Genomic DNA, 27288 nt, shown 5'->3' on the forward strand with positions numbered 1-27288 from the left:
TAATCATTTGAATTATGTTGCTAGAACTGACCATTTCTTTCCTTTGTTTGCTGGCTAGGCCAGTATATATGGGCGGCATGGTGGCGAAGTGGTTACACTGCTGTCTCGCAGCACCAAGGAGCCAGGTTTGATTCCAACCTCAGGCAACTGCCTGTGTGGAATTTGCACATTCTCCCCATGTCTGCATGGTTGTGCTCCGGGTTCTTCCCACAGGGCAAAGATGTGGAGGTTCGGTGAATTGCGCGTGGTGTTCAGGGATGTGTAGTTTAGTTGCATCGTTCATGGGAAATGTAGAATAATAGGGTAGGGGAATGGGTCTGGGTGGGTTACTCTTCGGAGGGTCAGTGTAGACCTGTTGGGTTGAATGGCCAATTTCCACAGTGTAGGGATTCTATGAGTCTATTCTATATTATCCATCCCTGATTGCTCTGGAGAATATGAGTTGCCTTCTTGAACAGCTGCAGTCCTTGAGGTGTAGGTACATCCACAGTGCTGTTTGAAACTGACTTCCAGGGTATTGACCCAGTGATATTGAAGGAAGAGTGACCCAGTCAGACTGGTCTATGGCTTGGAGGGGAGTATGAAGGTTGTGGTGATTCCAGTGAATGTCTTGAAAAGTGCTGTCAAAAGAGCTTGGTATGTTGCTACAGTGCTACCACCTGATGAAGGAGCGTCGCTCCGAAAGCTAGTGTGCTTCCAATTAAACCTGTTGGACTGTAACCTGGTGTTGTGTGATTTTTAATGTTGTACACCCCAGTCCAACACCGGCATTTCCAAATATCTTATGGATGGTACCCTCTTCTACCAGAATGTTGTTGTTGGTCAGACTGAATAGTGAAGGTGATGACTGGAGTGCCATATCAGTGAGTTGCTTTGTCCGACATGGTGTTGAGCTCATTGCGTGTTGTTGGAAATTAACTTAACCAGGCAATTTATAAAATCATGAAGGGCACGGATAGGATAAAGTGACAAGGTCTTTTCCCTGGGGAGGGGGAGTCCAGAATAAGAAGGCATAGGTTTCGGGTGAGAGGGGAAAGATATAAAAGAGATCTAAGGGGCAACATTTTCACACAGAGGGTGGTACGTATATGGAATGAGCTGCCAGAGGATATGGTGGAGGCTGGTACAATTGCAACATTTAAGAGACATTTGGATGGGTATATGAATAGGAAGGGTTTGGAGGAATATGGGCCAGATGCTGGCAGGTGGGACTAGATTGGGTTGGGATATCTGATTGGCATGGACGGTTTGGACCAAAGGGTGTGTTTCCATGCTGTACATCTCTATGACTCTAAGTGGAGCATATTCCATCACCCTGCTGAATTTTGCTTTATAGAAGGTGGCATTTTAGGCATTAGGAGTTGAGTTACTTATTGAATATTCCTAAGCCTCAGACCTGGTCTTGTCACCACAGTTTTTCCATGGCTGGTTCAGTACAGTTTTTGGTCAATGGATGTTGATAGAGGGATACTCACTGGTAGTACCACCACAGAATGTCAAGGGCAATGCTTCAATTTTCTCACTGCAGTCAGTAAGCACTAAATCCAGACCATGAGGAAATCTGAGGTCTTATAGAGTAGGTAATTAATGTTGTTAACAAATTTAAAGACATCTGTCTCAATAAGAACCTAGTCTTCATGATATGTGTTACAAGGGCTACACATAGAAAACACACAGACCATATCTCCTGGCTGTGTTGTCTTAGCCAGAAACCACATTGGTTGACAAAACAGACCTTCTGTTCAATTTGGTAAATGTTAACACTGTGCAGGACTAGTGAGTCCAAAACTAGAAGGCACAGGCTTAAGGAGAAAGGGGAAACATTTAAAGGGATCTAAGGAGCAAATTTTTCAGAGAGAGGGTGGTGCGTGTTTGCAATTAAGTACCAGAAAAAATGGTGAAGGCGAGTACAATTACTCTCCGTTCTCTCCACTGATGCCGTCAGACCTGCTGAGTTTCTCCAATAATTTTGGGGCAGCACGGTGGCTTAGTGGTTAGCACTGCTGCCTCACAGGGCCAGGAACCCGGGTTCAATTCCAGGCTTGGGTGACTATGGGTGGAGTTTGCACATTCTTCCTGTGTCTGTGTGGGTTTCCTCCCGCAGTCCAAAGATGTGCAGATCAGATGAATTGGTCATGCTAAATTGCCCATCGTGTTAAGTGCATCATTTGGAGGGAAATGGTTCTGGGTGGGTTACTCTTCGGAGGGTCAGTGTGGATTTGTTGAGCCTGTTTTCCCACTGTTGGTAATCTAATCTAATTACATTGTACAGTGGTGGATGGATGCATGAATAGGAAGGGTTTAGAGGGATGTTGGCAAATGGGACTAGATTAATTTAGGAAATCTGGTCAGCATGGATGAGTTAGACCAAAGGGTCTGTTTCCGTGCTGTACATCTCTATGACTGGTCTTCCCATGAGTTTCAAGAGAGAAGCATTACCCAGTTTCCTGTGATTTTACATCACTTCACCTGAAGATCTTATTGACAGATTCACATGAAGAATTTATACTACAATTGGAACATGCGGTCAGCAGCTGTCACATATGATACACATGAAACGTTTTTTTCACCCTCTGTTTTACTGCAATGTATTTGCCCAGAGTCAACAGGTGGGAATGTATGAAGTCCTTGAAGACAGCTTTGAAGGTGATGAGGCAGTGATGGCAGGAAGGAACCGGGAAAATTAGGTAATACGTGATGCCGGCCAGAAATGCTGACACATTCTCACCTCCTCCTGATTATCCTGGAAGCTGCTTCTGTGCTGTGCACTCACCTGGCAGCTTCAGGAAGCTAACTGAAGCTTTTAATGAAACAGTTCACAGGCATTTTTACAACCAGTGGAAATTTAGTGGGAATCATGGGACATCTGCAATGTCTTCAACGCATTAGCTCACAGGAGTCAAGTGCAGAATGGGAGGGTGGAGCACCATGAGAAAGATATGCAATCTTCTTGTTCAAGGTCCAATCCAGGAATTGAGATTATCTGCACGTGCAGCCTTAAGATGGCATGATCACCTCTGGGAGGCACCTAAAAGGACTGGAGGGATAACTTAGCTCTTTATTTAATCATTTATCACTCAGAGACTGCTCAGTCCAAATTGGTGAGCACAAAGTTTGGATTACAGACACATAATATTCCGATTAAATATGTGCAAGCCAAACAAAAGAAAAGGACAACTTGCTGGTGCATTGTGCAAGCTCGAGTCTAAAACCAGATACAGTGTTCTTCCATATATTCAACGTGGACTGTCCTCCAGGTTAAATCTGGTTAAAAATGCATCTTTGTTTTTGTGTTTTTCTTTACATTTCTACTCTTTTTTTGATAGCGTATACTTGACCGCAAATTTTTCTTGAAAATGGCATTTTTGTTCAGCAGTGAAGAACAATATCCGCGATTGGAAAAACAGTTGTTTAAGTCACCATGGTAATACAATTACTCTGAAACAGCCTCTGGACTTGAAACATTTATTCTACTTTCTTCCCACAAGAGCTCCAATATCTGCTGAGTTTCGCCAGTAATTTCTGTTTTTGTTTAAGATATATGCTCCCCTGCCGTTGTATTCATATTTTATCAGTTAATACTGTCATTCAACAGTGTGAGGCAAGACTTGCATCTCGACTTTGTGGGAAAAGGTCTTCGGACCAGCCACATTCTCAGGTCCCTGTTGAAGAATCAAGGCACCACTTTTTCTTCTTAGATGTCTTCAGACTCTGTCCTTGACGGAGCAGGGAAACTTCAGGAATTTTCCAAATCGAGTGGTGGCACAGGCAGTCAAATTGCAATGTCGTCTTCCCAAGCTAACTTACCAATCATTGAGGAGCCTAATTATTTAAAAGCAACTGCACTGAGCAGAACTGTAAGCGTCTTCATCTTTGGATGCCTCCTGGGAAACTGTACCAGCAATCTGCTAATACAGTAAGCGGTCTGCCAAAGCAAAATCAATGCTGTCCAGGAAAGAGCCTAAGGTGGGCAACTTCAGCTCAGACCTTTCCAGCTGGATTCCACCAAAGGAATTGAACTATTGTAATTATACAATGATCCCTTAAATGCAATCTTCTGCTATGGGATACCTGAGCTCAAAACTCAATCTATATCAGATTTACTTGGGTTGCCCAATGGGCGGCATGGTGGCTCAGTGGTTCGCACTGCTGCCTCACAGCACCAGGGACCTGGGTTTGATTCCTGCCTTGGGCGACTGTCTGTGTAGAGTTTTCACATTCTCCCTGTGTCTGCCTGGGTTTCCTCCGGGTGCTCTGGCTTCCTCCCACAATCCAATGATGTGCAGCTCAGGTGAATTGGCCATGCTAAATTGCCCATAGTGTTAGGTGCATTAGTCAGGGGTAAATGTGAGGTGGGTCTGGTTGGATTGCTCTTTGGGAAGTCGGTGTGGACTTGTTGGGCCAAAGGGCCTGTTTCCAATTTTGGCTTTATTGGTCTGGAGGTTTTGAAAAGGCTGTGCAGAGCAAAGGTCCCATTCTTCAATAACTAAAGCTTGCATTCCAGGTACGTTCTCCAGATGAATGTCTTTAAGTGTCTTCTTAAAATGTTCTGCCCAGAATTGGATATAATACCCTGAATCCATTTTTAAATTCAGCAATGGCAGAATATGGATACTTTATTTTTGCTCATTCACACGATTTAGACATTGTTGAGCAAGGCTGTGTCAATCACCCATCCCTATCACCCCTTGAGAAGGTTAACAACAGGAAAGTAATCTGAGATTTCCAATAGATTTCCAAAAATTAACCCTTCTCCCCAATTTTAGATATCAAGCTTCATGCTGTCGGTTGGCCTGAATAAATCGAGATTCCTTAGAGATACACAGTAACATTTCAGTGTGGATGCATCATATTTATCAATGTACTTGTATTAATTGAAATGTGCTTCACTCTTGTTTTGGGAGAAAGGGTGAAAATTTTAGGAATAAACATCTTTAAATAATGGCAAAACTGCACAGTTAGATCCTAACAGGTTTACCTCATTTACAGATAGTGTGAAGCATAATGTAAAATACTGCCTTATATATTCATTTCACCTTCTAAAGTGAATGGGAGGTGTTGGCAAGCTGGTAATGTCAATGAGTCACTAATGCAAAAATCCAAGTCCATGTTTCGGGGATATGGATGTTTTAAGCTTTTTTTTAAATTCAACAAATTTCTAGACTATAAATCTGGCTTACTGGCAACCATGTAACCACTGGCAATTCTTATTAAAGCCCATCTACTTCACTAATGTTCTTCAGAGAAAGAAATCTTGCCATCCTCACCCGGTCTAAGTGTGACTTCAGATCCACAGCAATATGGTTGACTCTTAATTAAGGATGGAGAAAGTGAGGTGTGCAGATGCTGATGAAGAGCTTATGCCCAAAACGTCGAATTTCCTGTTCCCTGGATGCTGCCAGACCTGCTGTGCTTTTTCAGCAACACATTTTCAGCTCTTTATTAAGGATGAGTAATAACTGATGACCTAGCCTGGGCATGAGTCACAAAAAATTGGTTTGCGGGTGCTGCCGGTAATTAAGAATGCAAATGGAATTATTTCCTTCATTTGCTAGAGGGTTGGAGTTGAAAAATAGGGAGGTTATGTTGCTACATTTATAGAGTGTTAGTGAGGCCACACCTGGGGTGCTGTGTCTAGTTTTAGCCTCCTTACTTAAGGGGTGCAGAGGAGGTTCACTTGGCTGATTCCAGAGTCAAGAGAGTTGCCTTGTGAGGAGAGACTGAGTAGACTGGGATTATACTCATTGGAATTTAGAAGAATGGTGGGGGGAGGGGGATGGGGGTGGTGAGTGAGGAAGGTGGTTCCTGTAGAAACATATAAAATTCTGAAGGGAATAAATAAGATAGAAGCAGGGAGGTTGTTTCTACTGATGGGTGAGTTTAGAACTAAGGAGCACAGCCACAAAATAAAAGAGAGCAGATTGAGGACTGAGTTGAGGAGGAATTTCTTCATCCAAAGGTTTGTGAATCTGTGGCATTCCCTGACCAGTGAATGTTGTTAAGGCAAAAATAGATTTTTGAACAGTAAAGGAATTATAGTTAGCAGGTGGGTAAGTGGAGTTGAGTAAATGGAAAGATCAGCCATGATCTTATTGAATGGTGGAGCAGGCTCGAGGGGCCAGATGGCCTACTCCTGCTCCTATTTCTTATGTTCTAAACAAATAATGAAAAGATAGAAGTAATTTTCTTTCGTTGATAGAGAACAAGGAAATCAAATTCTGTTTGTAAAATTCCAAGCGGTTAGCTCTATAAAACAGTGTGAAATTAGTACCTTAAGGCCATCACTTAAAGTCCTGCTTGAGTTGCAGCTCTTGCCAGACAATTGACAATGATGACATTGGTGAAGATCTCCTTCACCAATCCCTCAATCCCTCAATCACCCAGGGGCGGTGTATTCGCTGCTTTTCCTCTAGCAGCTTCGAAGCTGTGCGTTTAGATTGATAAATTCTTGATGTTGCAAGGAATTAAGGACTACGGAGAGATGCGGGTAAGTGGAGTTGAAATGTCCATCAGCCATGATTGAATGGCAGAGTGGACTTAATGGGCCGAATGGCCTTACTTTCACTCCTATGTCTTATGGTCTTATGGTCTTAATCTTCAAATCCCTACTCTACAGGAAGATTAATTTTCATGCTGGCACTGTAATAAAGGTATATTCACAATGCATGTATGTCTACCTGTTTCAACTCTGGAAGGACTCTTGTGAGCACGGTCTTCCTTCTTCATATCTGCATTTGCCACTGTCGGTGACTTCAAGCCGATGCAGAATTACAACAGTCTGACTGAGGTGCAGGGATATAGAGATGTGCCGAGGCAGTCAGGTATGACTGCAAGGTGGTGTCAGTGGTAATTCATTGTTCATGTTCTGGGGTTTGAAACCCATTACTGCAAATGGTGAAATTTGATTTCTATCTAAAGCGATTGCTGTCAATTGTAAAAAACAATTTGATTTACTAATGTCCTTAGTAAAGGGAGGGAAATCTGCTTGCCTAACCTGGGCTGGCCTTACCTGGGCTGGCCTAACACCAAATCTCCAACTCTTAACTGCCCACAGAGCAATAAGGATGGACAGTAAATCCTGGCCCAGCCCACATCCCATGAATAAACAAATAAGCATCTTGGGGCCCTTCTCTCTCTAAAGATATAAGGAGGAAATAACTGAAAAGAGAACATAGAAAGCTTGGAGTTGATTGAGTTCTCATTTAAAGAGACCACATTGCAAGGTAGAGAACTGGTACAGAAGGGATTTAACTGATAAGATTGTCCTCCCAGTTTCAAAGGTCATGTGGCAGTCTGAATTGGTCCCCAGGTTTGTAAGAGATTGTATTCAAATGTGCAAGATTCTCAGGCTAAATATGGAAATGAGCTTTTCCATTGTGGTAGAATCTCGGACCAGAGATCAAAATCTCAGAATCTCAGAAGGGTTCATCCATTTAAGACATTGGTAGCAGTTTCTTCTCTCCAGGTTCACACTTTGTGGAATTCCTTACCAGAGACAGCTATAGAGACTGGGTCATTAAGTGAATTTAAGGTTTGAGATAAATAGATTTTTAATCATTAAATGATTTCAAAGTTGTGAGAATAATATAGGAAAATGGAGCTGAGGATTATCAGATCAACCATGATCTCACTAAATGGTGAAATAAGCTCAATGGGCTGAATGGCCTACTCCTATGTCTTATGGTCTTATGGTTTCTTCGATCAAAGTATTCTTCCCATTAAGAGCGAGTCTAGGATCAGAGGCATAGTCTCAGAATAAAGGGACACCAATTTAAGACTGAGATGAGGAGAAATTTCCTCTCTCAGTGGGTTGTATGTCTTGGGAACTCCTTGCCACAGAAAACTGTGGGGGCAGAGTCCTTGTGTATATTTGAGGCTGAAATGGGTTCTTGATCAGTCAGGGAATGAGGAGTTCAGGAAAAGGGCAGGAAAGTGGATATAAGCGGCCTTGGATCAGCTATGATCATATCGAATGGTAGAGCAGGCTTGAGGGGCCAAAACTCCTGTTCTTATTTCTTGTGGTCTTACAGATTATTAGCATTTGAAATTATGTCGAAGCTGCAGCATTAATTATAAGTGAGGATAAGTTAGACAGATTTTTAATTGAGAAGGCAACCAAAGTTACGTGAGGCAGACAGAAAAGTGGAGTTCAGGCCATGATTCTGTCAGCCTTGATATTAGTGAATGGCTCGAAGGGGGCTGCATGGCTTAATCCAGTTCACATTTTGTTTCTGTATCATCATGTTCTCTGATATTATTACCTCTTGATAATGTTTTTGGGCTCGTTCCCATAAACAGTCTTGAGTTTTTTGAAGGGGATGGGACTTTCCTTGCCCGATGACAGCTCAAAAGGCAGAGTAATCTGGGTGTCTGACAATCATGAACTTAACTAGACATTCCTGCCTTTGGCACATTGGTTTCTTCAGTTCCACAAAAAGGCAGTTTTAGCAAATGCCTACTGAGATTAAGGTTGGTGTCAGCTTCTTCATTTCACTGTGTGAGAATGAAGCATGGCAAAGCTGTGAGGGAGCAGTCAGCTGTGGTGAAGGGAAGTGGTGAAGGTTCTAGCTGTGATTAGAAATGCTGCTGAAGTTACGTTAATGATGATAAAACACCAGTGTGGGTTCCCATGGCATGTTCCCCATTTTCCATGATTATGCAAAGGTATATTGTCTGGCATATCTGTCGTGAAGGGTTAAATGGAGAGCCAACAAGAGCAACATGAATGAAACTAATCAGGATTTCAGCAACAAGGAGGCTGTGGAATGAACAAGGTGAGGTAGATTAAGGAGATTTGAAAATAAATACGATAAGGGGCTGGAACTCAGTTATAGATAAAATAGAGTTTTGAAACTGTGCACTGTCTGTTTCAGCCTGACTGAACAACCGGGAAAGGGATGGAGTTTGGGCTGGGTGTAATGAGTCCGTGTCATATCTGCGAAACAGTTGTTTCATGTGTCTAATCCAATAAATTACGCTGACACCACTGTGAGGGCTAATGACCTGGATTGAGTGGGATGTGAGGTTTTGGGCAGGACTTCACAGAATCAAATGATACATTTGCGATGTGGTCATGGGGTGTTGTGGGTGGAGGGCAATGAAAGTCAACTTCTGTCACTGCTTCTGACATTCTTGCCCTCCTCCCCTCTCAGGAAGTCCCAACCCTAGAATCATACCAAAACCCCTTCCTTCATCTCCTACCATGACCTCATCCCCATCTTCAAAAAATGCTTAACCTTGTCCTGGGTCCTCTGTGATCCTGGGACTGTGGGAGTGCCCTTCCATGAACAGCCACAGATGGCACCCCTGAGCTTGAGAGCTGTCAGCTCGAACCAACCTGTAGCTCTCGCAGGGTGGGCATTCTGCCCCCTCGGGTTTTGATATGAGAGGTCGCCTTAACCAATCCCTGATTGGCATGCAGTTTAATGAGACCTCCTTGGTAGAGGGTGAGCAGATCCCTCATGGACTGTGCAGGTCGAGACCCTCAAAGCCTCAACAAGATTCCACCATGAGACTCCTGATAAAAGCAGGGTGAGTCCTCCAGGAAATTGTATTATACAAAACATGGGCGTAACCTTGTGGAAACAGGACTCTTGCCCACTAACCTGAGAGCTGGGAAGATCCCTGTGTCCGTTGTTTTCAGACACACATTTCATGCCACTTGACAGATCCTTCCTAATCATCAAGGCCCTGAGGGCTGACCTGCCAATCAGATGTTAGCATTTTTAGCAGTGGTTACTGTGGGTACTGTGAATCCTCTGGTCAAGGAGGGCCTTGGGAGATGAATAATGGTAGCCACGTGAGAGATATGTCAACATTAGGAAAGCAGGTAGCTCTCAGTACGCCCCAGTGCTCCCTCAACATCACCACTTCCTGATATCCGGCACCTGATATTCTCAATCAGGCATTCTCTCTTTCTGGACTAAAACAAATGAAGATAATGACAGACATAGAGTTTGAGCACAGATCTTTAATGGAAACTTCTACTGCTACATGTACTGTCCAGATTGGAAACTGACTAAGACGTTTGCTGCATGATATTACATCTACTAATAACGTAACTATTAGCTTAATAATATCATTAAATGAATGCACATTTTGTATTAGCAAGCACACTATCAATACAGCTCTGAGGAAACCCCATTTATTTCTTGTGCTACGTGCATTATGAACCTTCTGCTTACTGCCAGGTTAATGCTGGCAGTGGTGGGTGAGACTCTTAATTGGGCAATAATTTCCCATTTAAGGGTTTTAATTCAAGGCAGCGTGAGAAAATCATTTGTGGACCTTCCGAGAATATTGAGTCACTTTATGCAAGGTATTGGGAGTCATCAGTACATACAATTGAAGATCACATTATGCCTGTGAGCATTGAGGGAGTAGAAATAATCCATTCCCTTCTACTCACTTTTTGTCACAACATAAAATGTCTCTAAGCCAACTTTTCAGTATTGTAGGAATCTGCAATGCAATATTGTCCTTTTTAATGGTGTTATTACAACAGCTAGGATATTGAATCATAAGATATTTAATGGAGAATTGTACTTTTCAGAGTAATTGATTAGTGAACATGATGCCAGTAGTTTCAACATTTTTTTTAATTGAGAGACTATATGAACACCTGTATCATTCAATGTATCAGTGAAATTGACAAGACTTCTTCCCGTCAGCTCACAGTTTGCTGTGTTTCTTACAGGGGCGTCATGTCAAGACTGGGCAGCTGGCAGCGATTAAGGTCATGGACGTTACTGAAGTGAGTTTTCAGTTTATGGTTATGTGGATTTCTTCATGGATTTCCATATATTTTGATCATATTAAAAAACATTCAAAATCTAGCACTCTGTACGCAAAATCTGAATGATTCATTTTGTATATTTTGCTATTTTGAATATTAATTTCTTCAGACTGTCTCAAAGGACACCATGTTAACATGGGGTGAGGCAAGACTCATGTAGAGAAGTACCTTAGGTGCACTTAATTTCCTTTGTATCACCTAAATATACAAAACCAAAAGACACTTAGGGTGGGGTTTTAGATTAAATTACTTACAGTGTGGAAACAGGCCCTTCGGCCCAACTAGTCCACACCAACCCTCCGAAGAGCAACCCACCCAGACCCATTCCTCTACATTTACCACTTCACCTAACACTACGGGCAATTTAGCATGGCCAATTCACCTAACCTGCACAATTTTGGACTGTGGGAGGAAACGGGAGTCCCCGGAGGAAACCCATGCAGACACAGGGAGAATGTGCAATCTCCACACAAACAGTTGCCTGAGGTGGGAATTGAACCCGCATCTCTGGCGCTGTGCTAACCACTGTGCCACCGGGTCTTCTGATTTAGTCAGCGAATCAGAAACAGGACGGTCTGACTGTCATTGAGGCAGGTAAGGGAACCCAGAGGACAGAGTGTAGGCCTCTGCAATTGTCCAGTAGGTTTGACATTCTCTCAGCCTGATTGGCACATAATATGTATTATTAACCATGATACTGAAGCACAAGAAGCCATTCAAGTGGGGACAGCAACCAGAATGCTGCAGTAAAGTTAGAGGATAGAATAGCGAGGGGATATGACACCATTCTCTGTAGCAAAGAGCAAGAGCCCAGATGGCTGTGTTGCTGGCCTAGAATGTGGGATATCTACCCAGGAAAAGAAAAAAGAACTTGCAATGGGAAGAGGAGATTCAGTGGTCATGGTTCATGTAGGTATGAATGACCTAAATAGAAATAACAAGGAAGTTCTGTATAAAGAGTCTAAAAAGCTGGATACTAAATCAAAAAGCAGATCCTCTAAGGTTATAATTTCTGGATTATTACCTGAGCTAGGTGAACATTGGCATACTCAATATAAAAAAATGAAGAAACAAAGGCATAGCACAAAGTCTATTTTGGGCGAAGTGAGTTCAAGTTAAAGGCTATTGGCACCAGTACTGGGAAAAATTCAGGCTGTACCATTGGGATGGTTTACATCTGAACTGTGCTGAAACCTGTGTTTTTGCAAACCGTACAACTAGGGGAGTAGAGAGAGTTTGAAACTCAGTCCTGGAAGTTAGGACCTCAATGTGAAAACAGAAGTTGTTGGCAAGGCTCAGTAGGTCTGCAGCATCCGTGAAGAGAGCCCAGAGTTAATGTTTTGGGTCAAGTGATTTCTCTTCACTGATGCTTCCCGACCTGATGAGCCTTTCTAGCAATTTCTGTTTTTGTTTCTGATTTACCGCATCCAAATTTCTTTCGGTTTCTCCCCAATCTGAAAAGATGTGATGTGTCAAAGAGTAAGAGAAAAGGGTAAGGAAAAAAATAGAAACTTGGAAAATGAGAATCAGCGAATGTTAGGAAGAGACAGAGAAAATAAAACCTAGGAATACACGAACAGCCAAAGATAATCAAAAACAACTAAAGATAGCTGAATATGTTAAGCATTCATGAGAAAGTAAACAAATTGACAGCCCAATTGAAGTAAATAAACACAATCAGAAGCTAATACCTATTGCAGAGACGTGACTGCAGGATGGTAAGGGATGGGTCCCACACCACCTCCCTCACCTCTATCCAAGGCCCTAAAGGAGCCTTCCACATCCATCAAAGTTTTACATACACATCCACTAATATCATTTATTGTATCCGTTACTCCCGATGCGGTCTTCTCTACACTGGGGAGACTGGGCGCCTCCTAGCAGAGCGCTTTCGGGAACATCTCCAGGACACCCGCACCAATCAACTACACCATCCCGTGGCCCAACATTTCAACTCCCCCTCCCACTCTGCCGAGGACATGGAGGTCCTGGGCCTCCTTCACTGCCGCTCCCTCACCACCAGACGCCTGGAGGAAGAACGCCTCATCTTCCGCCTCAGAACACTTCAACCCCAGGGCATCAATGTGGACTTCAACAGTTTCCTCATTTCCCCTTCCCCCACCTCACCCTAGTTCCAAACTTCCAGCTCAGCACTGTCCCCATGACTTGTCCGGACTTGTCCTATCTGCCTATCTCCTTTTCCATCTATCTACTCCACCCTCTCCTCCCTGAACTATCACCTTCATCCCCCTCCCCCACTCACCCATTGTACTCTATGCTACTTTCTCCCCACCCCCACCCTCCTCTAGCTTATCTCTCCACGCTTCAGGTTCACTGCCTTTATTCCTGATGAAGGGCTTTTGCCCGAAACGTCGATTTCGCTGCACTTTGGATGCTGCCTGAACTGCTGTGCTCTTCCAGCACCACTAATCCAGAATCTGCTTTCCAGCATCTGCAGTCATTGTTTTTAACCTCCTTGAATACTGAGAGGTTTTTGACAGTCAAGAAGAAAAGGATGCTGGGTAAAGGTGAAGGGGTAGCACGTTCTGGGTGAAAACATTCTCCCCTAAATTCCCTTTAAGCCTTTATTGTAAATCTATCTTCCACAGTTATTGACCCCTCTATTCAGGGGAGTTTTTCTTCCTATCCACCCTATCCATGCCCCTTGTAATTTTCCACAATGGTCCAGTTCCCACTCAGCCTAACTGTATAGTTCTGGTGTATAAATTGCATGTAAACAATATATGCTGCTTGTTATATGTCAGCTTGTTGCATAGCTTGTAGAAGCAGTGGGTATGGTTTGTTTTGACTTTCAGAAGGCTTTCAACAAGGTCCCACATTAGAGATTGGCACAAAAAAAATTAAAGCACATGGGGTTAAAGCTAGGTAGGATGATGAGCTTTGAGGAGGATGCAGAGGTGCTTCAGTGTGTTTTGGGCAAGTTGAGTGCAAATGCATCACAGTTGAAGTTGATAAATGTGAGGTTACCCAACATGGCCACAAAAACAAGAAGGGCTCCAGCCCGAAACGTCGAATTTCCTGTTCCTTGGATGCTGCCTGACCTGCTGTGCTTTAACCAGCAACACATTTTCAACAAAAACAAGAAGGTAGATTATTGTTTGAATGGCAGTAGGTTGGGAAAAGGGGAAATGCAGTGCAATGTGTGACCTTGTACAGCAGTTGTTGAAAGTAAGCACATAGGTGCAGCAGACAGTGAGGAAGGCAAATGGTATTTGGCCTACATTGTGAGAGGATTGGAGTACAGGAGCAGGGATGTCATGCTGAAATTGTACAAGACCTTTGTGAGACCACACCTGGACTATTGTGTGTCAACTTGATCCCCATGTCAGAAAAAGGTGTTCCAACTATAGAAGAATGCAACATACATTTACCAAACCAGCAGCACTAATGAATGAAGAGAGACTCAATCGCTTAGGACTATATTCACTGGACTTCAGAAGAGTGAAAATCAACTAGATAAAAACAAGGGCTGCAGATGCTGGAAACCAGAGTTTAGATTAGAGTGGCGCTGGAAAAGCACAGCAGGTCAGGCAGCATCTGAGGAGCAGGAAAATCGACGTTTCGGGCAAAAGCCCTCCATCAGGAATAGAGCCGAAACGTCAATTTTCCTGCTCCTCGGATGCTGCCTGACTGCTGTGCTTTTCCAGCACCACTCTAATCTAGATTTCAGAAGAGTGAAGGGGAATCTCATAGAAACCTGTAAACTTCTAATAAGACTAGACAGAGTCAATTCAGAAAAGATGCTGCAGATGGCAGGCGAGTCCAGAAAAAGGGGTCACAATCGAAGGATATGGAGTAGGATATTTAGGATGTAGATGAGGACAAAACTCTTCATCCAGTGATTGGTGAGCCTGTGGAATATATTGCCATGCAAGTGGTTGGGACCAAATATTAATCGTTTCAAAAATGAGTCAGATATAGTTCTTGGGGATAAAGGGATCAAAGGGAATGGAGCAAATGAAGGAATAGAGCATTGAGTTGGATGATCAGCCACAATCATATTGAATGATACAGTAGGTGTGAAGGGCTGAATGGCCTCCACCTGCTGTTGTTTTCTGTATTTTTATATGTACATTGTATTTTACATCTATGAAATAGACATCTTCATAGGTTAAAACCGAACATCATTGCAGAATCCCTACACTGTAGAAACAGGACATTTGGCCCAACAAGTCCATACTGATCCTCTGAAGAGCAGACCACCCAGATCCATTCCTCTATCCTTTTACTGAACATTTCCCCGAGCTAATGCACCTAACCTACACATCACTGAGCACTTTAGCATGGCCAATTCACCTGGCCTGCATATCTTTGGATTATGGGAGGAAACTGGAGCAAACCCTACAGACAAGGGGAGAGTGTGCAAACTCCACTCAGACAGTTACCTGAGGCTGTCATCGATCCCAGGTCCCTGGCGCTGTGAGGTAGCAGGGCTAACCACTGAGTCACCATGCCACCAATGCTTATTCAGAGTATTTGGGTTTGTATCCACATGGATTCGCTGCACAGCCATGTAAACCGTGACACATTCCTTGTTAACCTTTGTGTGTCAGATCCTGAATGGGTTTGACAAGGTGAATTTGGAAAGGGCATGATTTGTTTGGTTGTTGCATTTCACAAATGGGCTTTGGGAGATCATTGTGCACAAAGATGAAGACTTTCTAAAGTTGGCCAGTGAAGCCATCAATCATTATTAATTGCCCCAGCAATTGGCAAGCTAGCATTTGAGTCATTGGAACATTTCTAGGCCTATCGATCAAACAGTGGAACTATAGTTACTCAAAGGGCCGTAAAAGTATCAATCACAGTGCATTGTGTCTTAGTGATGGCAATGCATTCTTCATTAATTCCAGGTGGATCATAAACATTCATTCCTGCTGTCAGATTCGAGCAGTATTTTAGCTATCCATATCAGGGCATTTCACTGCTTAGATTTGGTGAAGGCTGAATCCTAGGATTAGCTCAGGGATGAAGAGGAGTTTGGCTCAATCTGCAGCAAGGTCTCAAGGGACAGCAGGAAGTATTCTTTATAAATGTCTACCGAGGAACCAAGAACCATAAAGGCCACAGCAACTGCTTTGAATTGCAAAGAATGCATATACATTAAAAACAAGGGACAGAATGATAGCCAGAAATTGATGCTTCAGAAAATCCCTTTTTTGTGCCTAGCTCCAGTTCAGAAACGGCTGACAGATAACAGTGAATCATACGACTTCCTGCCACACCAGGCTGCTCCTGCTGGGGACACATCATTTCCTCTTCATTGAATGCACATTGCGTTGTCTTGCTCCTTTTTCTCACACAGCATCCTTCCTCTCCTTCACAGGAAGCAAGGATCTGGGTCATCTTCCTCTCACTGTTAAGTTAATGGGAAAGTGGTTAGAATTTGGTCTTCAGTGATGGATTGCTCTCAATATTTTAATTGCATTTGACAGAGTAAATGTTATCACCAGCAAAGAAATAATCCCCCAGGCGCCCCTGCAGTGAGTGAAACAGTCCCTGTGATTGAAAGCAGCATGTCAGCAGGCATTTGGAGATCTCCCTTCACTGACAGTTTGAATTCTTATTTGACTCTTCATGTAAATGGTCGATATTGTGCATTCAGTTTGACAAGAAGGGGCAGAGCATGGCATCACATCACGCGTGGTTAATTTTCTTTCAACTGTGGGCAGATGAGATCAGCATTCTTTCAGTTCAAACTGAAATGTGGTGAGTGATGACCTGTCATTGACCCCAGCCAAGATGTACAGTTTGTTGCATTTTCGTCCAACATGCATTTGTTGGCTTTATCTGACCTTCAGCTTTGTTTTTACACAAGAATGCCCGATTCACTGCAGCTTTATGCCCCTGAATGTGCCAATGTTTTGGTAGGGCCCACGTTCTGGCTTATGAGCTGCACAGTTCTCTCTACGTTTTCGGGTCTGTTGTCTAATTGTGGTCTGTGGCCTCTGTTATTACCACCAGCCCAAGCTCAATCTATATGAGGACATTCATAGCACTATTTTCAGTTTAAAGATCATCAATCCAGGAAGGAACTAAGAATGGATGAGGAAGAGCTAGAAGGGGGCATGAATAAGCCTTGGCTGGTAAGATTAAGGAAAACTCCGAGGCATTCTACACCTATGTGAGGAACAAGAGGATGGCCATAGCGAGGGTAGGGCTGACTATGGATAGTGGAGGGAACTTGTGCCTGGAGTCGGAGGAGATAGGGGTGGTCCTTAATGAATACTTTTCTTTGGTATTCACTAGTGAGAGGGACCTTGTTGTTTGTGAGGACAGTGTGAATCAGGCCGATATGCTCAAACAGGCTGATGTTAAGAAGGAGGATGTGCTGGAAATATTGAAAAACATTAGGATAGATAAGTCCCCTGGGCCAGACAGGATATACCCAAGGTTACTACAGAAAGTAAAGGAAGTGATTACTGCGCCTTCGGCGATGATCCTTGTATCCTTGTTCAAGAAAGGGAATAGGAATAATCCTGGGAATTACAGACCTGTCAGTCTTATGTCGGTGGTGGGCAAATTATTCGAGAGGATTCTGAAAGGAAGAATTTATGATTATTTGGAAAAGCATAGCTTGATTAGAGACAGTCAGCCCAGCTTTGTGAGGGTTAGGTTATGCCTCACAAGCCTTGTTGAATTCTTTGAGGATGTGACAAAACACATTAATGAAGATAGAATAGCGGATGTTGTGTACATGTATTTTAGCAACACATTTGATCATGTTCTCAATGGCCTGCTCATTCAGAAAGTAAGGAGGCATGAGATACAGTGAAATTTGGCTGTCTGGATACAGAATTGGCTGGCTCATAGAAAACAGAGAGTGGTGGTAGATGGAAAGTATTCAACCTGGAGCTCAGTGACCAGTGGTGTTCCATAGGAATCTGTTCTGGGACCTCTGTTCTTTGTGATTCTTATAAATGACTTGGATGAAGAAGTGGAAAGATGGGTTAGTAAGTTTGCCAATGACACAAGTTGTGGATAATGTGGAGGGCTGTTGTAGATTGCAGTGGGACATTGACAGGATGCAGAGCTGGGCTGAGAAGTGGCAGATGGGGTTCAACCTGGAGAAGTGTGAAGTGATTCATTTTGGAAGGTCAAATTTGAATGCAGATTACAGGGTTAAAGGCAGGATCCTTGGGAGTTCTGAGGAACAGAGGAATCATTGGGTCCATATCTATAGGGTTGTTAAGAAGGTATATGGTGTGTTGACTTTCATCAGCTTGGGGATTGAGTTTAAGAGCAGAAAGTGAGGATTGCAGATGCTGGAGATCAGTGCTGAAAATGTATTGCTGGAAAAGTGTAGCAGGTCAGGCAGCATCCAAGGAGCAGGAGAATTGACGTTTCGGGCATGAGCCCTTCTTCAGGAAGTTCAAGAGCCATGAGATTATGCTGCAGCTTTATAGAGTCCTGGTTAGGCCACACTTGGAATATTGTATTCAGTTCTGGTCACCTCATTATAAGAAGGATGTGGAAGATATAGAGACGGTGCAGAAGAGATTTACCAAGATGCTGCCTGGACAGGAGAGCATGTCTTATACAGGAGGGTTGAAGGAGCTAGGGCTTTTCTCATTGGAGTGAAGAAGGGTGAGAGGTGATTTGATAGAGGTTTACAAGATGAGGAAAGACATTGAGAGAGTGGATAGTCAGAGATTTTTTCTCAGGGTGGAAATGTCTTATCATGAGGGGGGCATAATTTTAAGGTGATTGGAAGAAGATTTCGGGGAGATGTCAGAGGTTGGTTCTCTACACAGAGAGTGGTCACTGTGTGGAATGCATTGCCAGCAGTGGTATTAGAGTCAGATACATTAGGGTCAAAAGTGTAGTGCTGGAAAAGCACAGCAGATCAGGCAGCATCCGAGGAGCAGGAAAATCGACATTTCGGGCATAAGCCCTTCATCAGGAATGAGGCTTGTGGGCCGGGCCTGAGAGATAAATGGGAGGGGGTGTGGTTGGAGGAAAGGTAGCTGGGAAAGAGATAGGGGGATGAAGGTGATGTAGGAGGTGGTAGGTGGCGGGGGGGGGGGGGGGGGGAGGTGGAGGTCCGGAGGGTGGTCCCAAGTTGGGGACTTGGGGTGGACTGGGATAATGTGGGGGGGAGGGGGAGTGAGGAAGCTGTTAAAACCCACATTTATCCCATGTGGTTGCAGAATCCCAAGGCAGAATATGAGGCTATCCTCCTCCAGGCATCAGGTGGTAACAGTTTGGCGGTGGAAGAGGCCCAGGACCTGCATATCCTTGACGAAGTGGGAGCACTTAGGAACATTTAAGTGACTCTTGGATAGGCACATGAATGATAGTAAAATGAAAGGTATGCAAGTTAGTTTGATCTTAGAGTAGGTTAAAAGGTGGACACAGCATCGAGGGCTGAAGGGCCTTTATTGTGCTGTACTGTTCTATGTTCTAGAGGGGTTTGTTGCCTTCACATAGGGTCATTGAGATGCACAGCACAGAAACAAATCCTTTGGTCCAACTCATCCAAGCCAACCCGATATCTTAAATTAATCCAGTTGCATTTGGCCCATATCTCTCTGAACCCTTCCCATTCATATACCCAGCTAGATGCCTTTTAATTGTTCCAGCCTCCACCACGTCCTGTGGTAGCTCATTCCACCCTCTGTGTGAAAAAGTTGCCCCTTAGGTCCCTTTAAATTGGAACATAGAACTATACAGCGCAGAACAGGCCCTTCAGCCCTTGATGATATGCTGACCTGTGAACTATTCTCAGCTCGTCCTCCTACACTATCCCATCATCATCCATGTGCTTATCTAAGGATTGTTTAAATCGCCCTAATGTGGCTGCATTGACTACATTGACAGGCAAGGAATTCTACACCCTTACCACTCTCTGAGTAAAGAAATCTTTCCGCTCTCACCCTAAACCTATGCCCTTTAGTTTTGGCTTCCCCTATCCTGTGAAAAAGACCTTGGCCATTCACCCTGTCCGTGCCCATCATGATTTTATAAACCTCTCCTGTCAGCATCTGACACTTCAGGGAAATGTTTGGCCCACTTCCTCAGGAAGGACAAGGTTGAAAAAGTTAACTCTGAGGGTGGAGGAGCTGACATAATTGTAACATTCCTGGGCGAGTAACCCAACGGACAGACCAATATTCTGATGTTAGGGATTCAAATCTTCCATTGGTAGATGGGGAAATTTAGTTTAGTAAATAGCCAGTCTAATGGTGACTAAATGACTACTATCAATGGTTAAAAATCTATATGGTTTACAAACATCATTTAAGCAAAGAAATCTGACATCTAGAACATAGAACAACACAGCACTCACCATGTTAGTGCCAATCATGATGCCATTCTAAACTAATACCACCTGCCTGAACATGGTCTGTCTCCCTTTACTCCCGGCCATTCATGCACATGCCTATGTGCCTCTTAAACATTGCTATTGTATCTGTTTCTACCATCTTCCAGACAAATGCCATCCTCTGTGTTAGAAAAACCTCCCTTGTGTATCTCCTTTGAATTTTTCCCCTGTCACTTTGAAGTTATGTATCCTAGTATTTGACATTTTCATCCTGGGAAAGAAACTCCAACTCTCCAACCTGTCCACACCTCTCATAATTCATGTCGCCCCTCAGCCTCCGATACTCTTGTAAGAACAACTCAAGTTTGTTCATCCTCTCCTTATAGGTAATGTACTCCAATCCAGGCAGCATCCTGGTTGAAATAAAACACCCAAAGAACTGCAGATGATGGAAGTCAGAAATAAAAACAAAATTGCTGGAAAAGCTCAGCATATCTGGGAGTATCTGTGGAGAGAAATCAAAGTTAACGTTTCAGGTCCAGTGACCCAGTTTCAGAACAGAAGTCGTTGCTGTCATGTAGTGGTAAACTGCTTTGCACTCTCTCCAAATCCATGTAGTGCAATGACCAGAACTTCAAATGTGATTTAGCGAGATTTACGTGGTCTAGCCTCAGCAAGACTAAAAACTTCTTTGGGAGTTTTGAAGAGTCATACAGGGCACAAAACATTAAATCTGTTTCTCTCTCCACAGATGCTGCCAGACTTGCTGAGTTTCTTTGTCTATTCCTGATCTACTGATTCTTTACTGCTCTCTGGGCAATTGGTGATGGGCAATAAATATTGGCCTCGCCAATGAAATCCATAGTTCATGAGTTTTTTTTTCACGTGATGCATCATTATGTCTTTTCGTCACACAGACAGGGGAAGGGCGGATGATTGAGAGCGTGTGAGGTGGGGGAGGGTCTGCATTTGTATAACGACAAACTTCTTTTCCCAGTAGAATTCAGTTTACACACAGCTCTCGGGATGGATCCAAAAGACATTGCGAAAGCAGGAAAACAAAACTGTTCCGTTTTTGTGCAGACTAGTTTTTGTTTATGGGCTGAGAGGAGCTGAATGTGAGAAATCTGGAGAAGTTCCATCTTGGACAATAGGTGATTTCCCAACCTCAGCTGGGGAATTTTACATCTCAGTGCTCAACTTTGCCTCCTCTTTGTGTGTTTGAGCAGCTGCTGCACGCAACAAGAATAGTTGGAGGATGGAGCTGTTCCCTGGCAGTAGTTGTAAACTGGTTGTGTGTTCAGGCTGTCTGTTCCACCCTTTTCTTCTTCCAGCAAGCAGTAGCCAATCCCCCAGAGACATGTTTTGCAAGATACCAATAAGGTACACAATTCCATCCAGACAATCCAGTAGAGGTCAAAATACTTGGCCACCAATTTAATATCTCCTGGACTGGAGTTAGTGTACAACATTTGGGGGAGCGGGGCTGGGGGGATGGGAGAGGTAAATTAGAGCATTTGAAGTGAGCCAGTAGTCCCTACTGGTGGCAGAAAGCTCAAATCCTGCAACAACCAACCTGAACCAGTACGGTGATCATAATGTGGGCGGCACGGTGGCACAGTGGTTAGCACTGCTGCCTCACAGCGCCTGTAGACCCGGGTTCAATTCCCGACTCAGGCAACTGACTGTGTGGAGTTTGCACGTTCTCCCCGTGTCTGCGTGGGTTTCCTCCGGGTGCTCCGGTTTCCTCCCACAGTCACAAAGATGTGCGGGTCAGGTGAATTGGCCATGCTAAATTGCCTGTAGTGTTAGGTAAGGGGTAAATGTAGGGGTATGGGTGGGTTGCGCTTCGGCGGGTCGGTGTGGACTTGTTGGGCCGAAGGGCCTGTTTCCACACTGTAAGTCTAATCTAATGCAGAAGGGTTCAAGTGATGCCGTGATTGTGTCCCTACTTCTCGGATGCAAGTCCCAGGTTCAAATCCCACCTACTCCAGGTGTATGTAATAACATCTCTGAACAGGTTGGTTAGAGTGTATCCACACCATGGAAAAAGGCAGTTAATGAGTTATTATTTTCTGTGTGGTGCAATCAGTCAGCACTCGGCAATATAGAGGCCTCTAAAATGCCAAGATTGTGAGATCAATCCCCACCGAGAGCTGCTTTTAGGGCACTTTTGGTGCAATGAAGATGTCCCTATCTCAAAGCCAGGAGCCCAAATCCCACCTGCACCTGACCTGTGTACCAACATCGCTGAACAGGCTGACTAGAAAATATCTGGAACAGTGTGTTATATTTTATGAAGTAAATGTATCTGTTCTATAATCCATTGCTCAAATGCTGTGCAATCTTAATTGTAGAACACTTTAGAATTAGAGCGAGGTTTTATTGTCATGTGCACTTTAAATACAGGAGTACAGTGAAAAGTGTACGAAGTTGCCATTCCCGGCATCACCTCAGATACAAAGAAGAAAAATAAAGAAATAAGTGATAAGTTTAACGTTACAGATGTTCACAGTTTAAAGTGGGCGGTGGTTCAGTGGTTAGCCTCACAGCGCCAAGGACTTGGGTTCAATTCCAGCCTCGGTTGACTGGCTGTGTGGAGTTTCCACATTTTCCCTGTGTCTGTGTGGGTTTCCTCTGGGTGCTCCGGTTTCCTCCCACGGTCCAAGGATGTGCAGGTTAGGGTGAATTGGCCATGCTGAATTGCCCCACAGTGTTCAGGGGTGCATACATTAGGTGCATTAGTCAAGGGAAATGTAGAGTAGTAGGATAGGGGACTGGGTCTGAGTGGGTTACTCTTTGAAAGGTCAGGGCAGGTGTGTTCGGCCAAAAGGCCTGCTTTCACACTGTAGGGATTCTATATAAGTAGAAAAATTAAGAAATTTAGCCATTGGCCTGTTGGTGATGCATGCTGGGCTTTCACCACAAGGGCTTGTTCTCTCCCCTTTGCTAAGCATACTCTTGTCTGTGTCAATATCCTCACGGCTGAGGTCAGAGTCCGCCCGGACTCGCTGATCGTCTCAGTGTCAGCGTCTGCCCGGACCCACTGACCATCTCAGTGTCAGAGTCTGCCCGGACTCGCTGACCGTCTCAGTGTCAGAGTCCGCTCGGACTCACTGACCGTCTCAGTGTCAGAGTCTGCCCGGACTCACTGACCGTCTCAGTGTCAGTGTCCACTTGGTCTCACTGACCGTCTCACCGTCAGAGTCCGCCCGGACTCACTGACCGTCTCAGTGTCAGAGTCCGCTCGGTCTCACTGACCGTCTCAGTGTCAGAGTCCGCCCGGACCCACTGACCCTCTCAGTGTCAGAGTCCGCCCGGACTCACTGACCGTCTCATTGTCAGAGTTTGACCGGACCCACTGACCCTCTCAGTGTCAGAGTCTGACCGGACCCACTGACCCTCTCAGTGTCCGAGTCTGGCCGGACTCACTGACCCTCTCAGTGTCAGAGTCCGCTCGGTCTCACTGACCCTCTCACCGCTGACCGCTCCAGACCTTGACGTTGCCGTAGTGCCACTGATCACTTGACACCTCGTTACCAAGCACCAACCCCTACCATGCTCCGGACCCCAATCTCTCTCCAGAACACCAATAAAACAAAACTAAAAGAGTGAGAAAAGAAGAAAAACAGATGGATCGAGTGGCTGACCCTGGGGCTCAGGATGTGGTTGCTACACCAGGATCAGTGACATTGACATAGGACTCCTGTGAGGAGCATTATATAAATGCAAGTGGTTCTTGCTTTTCTGTTGATCGGCTTCTGACAGTTTGATGAGGTGCTTCATGAAGTGCAAGTGATGCTTGTGAGAGATTCCTGCCGATATTTTGTCAGTCCACTGTCCCATGATGCAGTGTTTAAGTGTACAGTAGGGATGCAAGTTTAAAACCTTTCTTATATTTTCATCTACTGGAACAATACGTACACCAAAATCATATATTTTTAAAATTAACATTAAAACTCATTGAAAAAATGGCAGTAACAAACAGCACAAAGAAAACTGGAGGAAGTCAGCAGGTCTGGCAGCATCTGCGATGAGGAAAGCCAGGCTAACACATGGAAAGTAACGATTCCAACCAGCAGCTGAAGAAATTGGCAACTCCACCACGACTATTATGCAGCAGATCTTTCTAATTCCTTCTCCCTTGCGTGCCAATCCAGGGGTGCTCAGTGGTTAGCACTGCTGTCTCACAGCACCAGGGTCCCAGGTTCAATTCCAGCCTCAGGTGACTGACTGTGTGGAGTTTGCACATTCTCCCTGTGTCTTTGTGGGTGTGCTCCAGTTTCATCCCACAGTCCAAAGATGTGCAGGTCAGGTGAATTGGCCATGCTAAATTGCCTGTAGTGTTAGGTACATTAGTCAGAGGGAAATGGAACTGGGTGGATTACTCTTTGGAGGGTCGGTGTGGACTCGTTAGGCTGAAGGGCCTGTTTCCACACTGTAAGGATTCTGACCTAATCTACCCTCTGAGTCAATGTCAATCACCTCAGCTATTCCAGTGGGACAGCAAATTCTACAACCTTTCAGTAATGAGTTTTCTTGTGAATTCCTTAATCATTTTAGCAGTGACTATCTTTTTTGTGTGACCCCTTCGATACATGATTGCAAATGGAAAATCTGAACATTAAATAATATTGTTCATCTCCTTTGATAAGTGGATAATTCAGGACATCCCATAGACTGCAATGAGTTGATAGCTCGCACCAGATGTTTAGTTTAAATATAAACACAGATTAATAAAGAATTGAGTGCTGACAGCCGACTGACGTTTGGGTGACCCACCAGTCCTATTTTGACTGCTCTCTGATTATACTGTACTGTAATCTGGTTTGAACTCTATCTGACTTGAATCAGTGAGCATTTTGTACAATTTACAAAAGATAGTTGGGATTTCTTGCACTTCACAATTGCACGTACCGATCTCATTTTTTTTCTCTCTGGTATACGTCATTTCCCACTTTGTGTTGGAATTTTTAACCCATGCTGTCACAAGAAATAATAAGAGCGAAAGAACTTGCATTACCAGTATATACTGGTGTAAAAGTCAATTTTATGTCAACAGTAACCCATTATATTTGGCTAAAAAAGAATACATCTCCTATAACTCGTAACTATCAAGCCTAGTTTTTCAAGATTCAAACTCTTGTTATATTTATTAATTATTCCTGAAAATGTGTTGCTGGTTAAAGCACAGCAGGTTAGGCAGCATCTCAGGAATAGGGAATTCGACGTTTCGAGCATAAGCCCTTCATCAGGATGAAGGGCTTATGCTTGAAACGTCGAATTCCCTATTCCTGAGATGCTGCCTAACCTGCTGTGCTTTAACCAGCAACACATTTTCAGCTGTGATCTCCAGCATCTGCAGACCTCATTTTTTACTTTATTAATTATTCAGCAATTATTATTCGTCTATTAGTTTAGAGGCTTGTACAGGAATCTTTTAATTGTCCCTTCACCACTTCCAGCAAATGACAAGACTAACACAGACCACATGATTTATTATGATGCCTTTGCAAAGGTAAAATGCAAATGCAGCTCAAATTAAGTCAAAGGCATGTGTGGATGAACATCAGCAAAATGGTCAGATGTTGCCCTCACTGAAACGAGGAAAGTCTGGGTTTAAGAATTCAAGGACAATGTCAGGTAGTTTGTGAAAAGGCATAATTCTGATCTCCATTGGAGAAGAGACATTTCACGCTCTCTGACACCCAAAGTCAATGGGAAAATCGTCAACTCATTTTGTGAACAGAACTCATGAGGTTTGCAGGGTTGCGAGAGGAATTGAATATATATGTATGCGTCAGTTAGCTAGGGCACTTGGGAGGCCATTCCTGGGGTACTATGCACAGTATTGGTCTCCTTATTTAAGTAAGGATGTTAATGTATGGGAAGCAATCCAGAGAAGGTTTGCAAGAGGACATGCTGTCTATTAAGGAGAGACTTGTCACATCTGGATTAGGGGAAGGGGATTCAAATCTGAGGGGCTTTGGGAGATGTCGGGTCCTGGGTGTTTAGAGGGTGTCAGGTCCAGCAGTGTCACAGGACACTGGGTTGGGGCAGAGGGTTCTTTGTTTCTGAGTGTGGGGCTTCAGCTGTGGCGGGTCAAATCCAGCAATGGGGGTTGGGGAGTCCAGTGATGGCAGAGGGATGGTCTGTTCCTGGGGTCGGTCTGATCCCGAGGGAGATGGACGTGTCTGATCAGTGTCTGAGGGCTGTCAGGGATCTGGTGGACAGCTCACTTGGGGCTATGTGAGATAAATTAGGTGGCAGCTGGACAGTTACTCAGGAATTAGATATTTAATCATCTGCCGCTATCGGTTCTGAAGAAGTCACCAGACTCAAAACGTTAACTCTGCTTTCTCCCCACAGGTGCTGCCAGACTTGCTGAGTTTCTCTGCATTTGTTACCATTTAAGAGATATCTCTTGCCCATGTTTCCTCCTTGGACATCTCCATGCTTTCCCAGTTGGCCATCTTCTTGCCCATTCAGATAACCAGCTCATATTGATTTGCAGCCTCACAGCTTACCTTCCCACCTCACTTAGTGAAATCACTGTAGTCCCAGAAGACCGCAGGGCTACTCTCTCATTAGAGAGAGACAACTGGTGGCAGTTTAACCTGAGAGTCACCGCGCCTCAGGTGAGAGATGAGGCTGAGAAGGAGAGTGCTTCGTGGTTAACCTCAACTTGTGTAGGAATTGAACCCATGCTATTGGCATCACTCTGTGGCACAAATCAGCTATCTAGCCAACTGAGCGAGCCAACCAATAAAGTGGGATACATTATCCTCTCCCCATATGCTAAGCAGTGGCTGCAAAGAAACAAAACCAGCAATTACTGGAAAAACTCAGCGTATATGCAGAGAAAGCAGAGTTAACGTTTTGGGTCCGTTTCTTCAGAATGGAATCTTTCTGAAGAAGACTTACTGGAACCTGAAATGTTAACTGTTTCTCTCTCCACAGATGCTGCCAGATCTGCTGAGTTTCTCCATCAATTTGTGTTTCTGTTTCTGATTTCCAGCATCTGCAGTTCTTTGGGTTTTTTTGGTTAATGTCTGAAAAGGAATCCACTTTCGACAGTACGATGGGCGATGGTGATCTCCCTGCATGGTGAAGGGGAACCAAGAGAAGGCCCTTAATTGCCCAAACAGGGCTGCACGTTGGCTCAGTGGTTAACACTGCTGCTTCACAGTGCCATGGACTCAGGTTT

General features: G+C 44.1%; 1 protein-coding gene across 2 annotated transcripts in view; it reads left to right on the plus strand.

Annotated features, from left to right (window-relative positions):
- The window catches only part of si:zfos-2326c3.2 (mitogen-activated protein kinase kinase kinase kinase 4), a 290366-nt gene that overhangs the window by 58103 nt on the left and 204975 nt on the right, over positions 1 to 27288 (plus strand). The window contains exon 3 of one of the 2 annotated variants that reach the window (XM_060832025.1): positions 10697 to 10753. The exons of the other annotated variant lie outside the window; for it this stretch is intronic. Coding sequence (XP_060688008.1) covers positions 10697 to 10753 — 57 coding nt within the window. The remainder of the gene's footprint in view (positions 1 to 10696; positions 10754 to 27288) is intronic. 2 annotated transcript variants of the gene reach the window in all.

This window comes from Hemiscyllium ocellatum, chromosome 11 (assembly GCF_020745735.1).
Source record: "Hemiscyllium ocellatum isolate sHemOce1 chromosome 11, sHemOce1.pat.X.cur, whole genome shotgun sequence".
In the NCBI taxonomy this organism is placed as follows: domain Eukaryota; kingdom Metazoa; phylum Chordata; class Chondrichthyes; order Orectolobiformes; family Hemiscylliidae; genus Hemiscyllium; species Hemiscyllium ocellatum.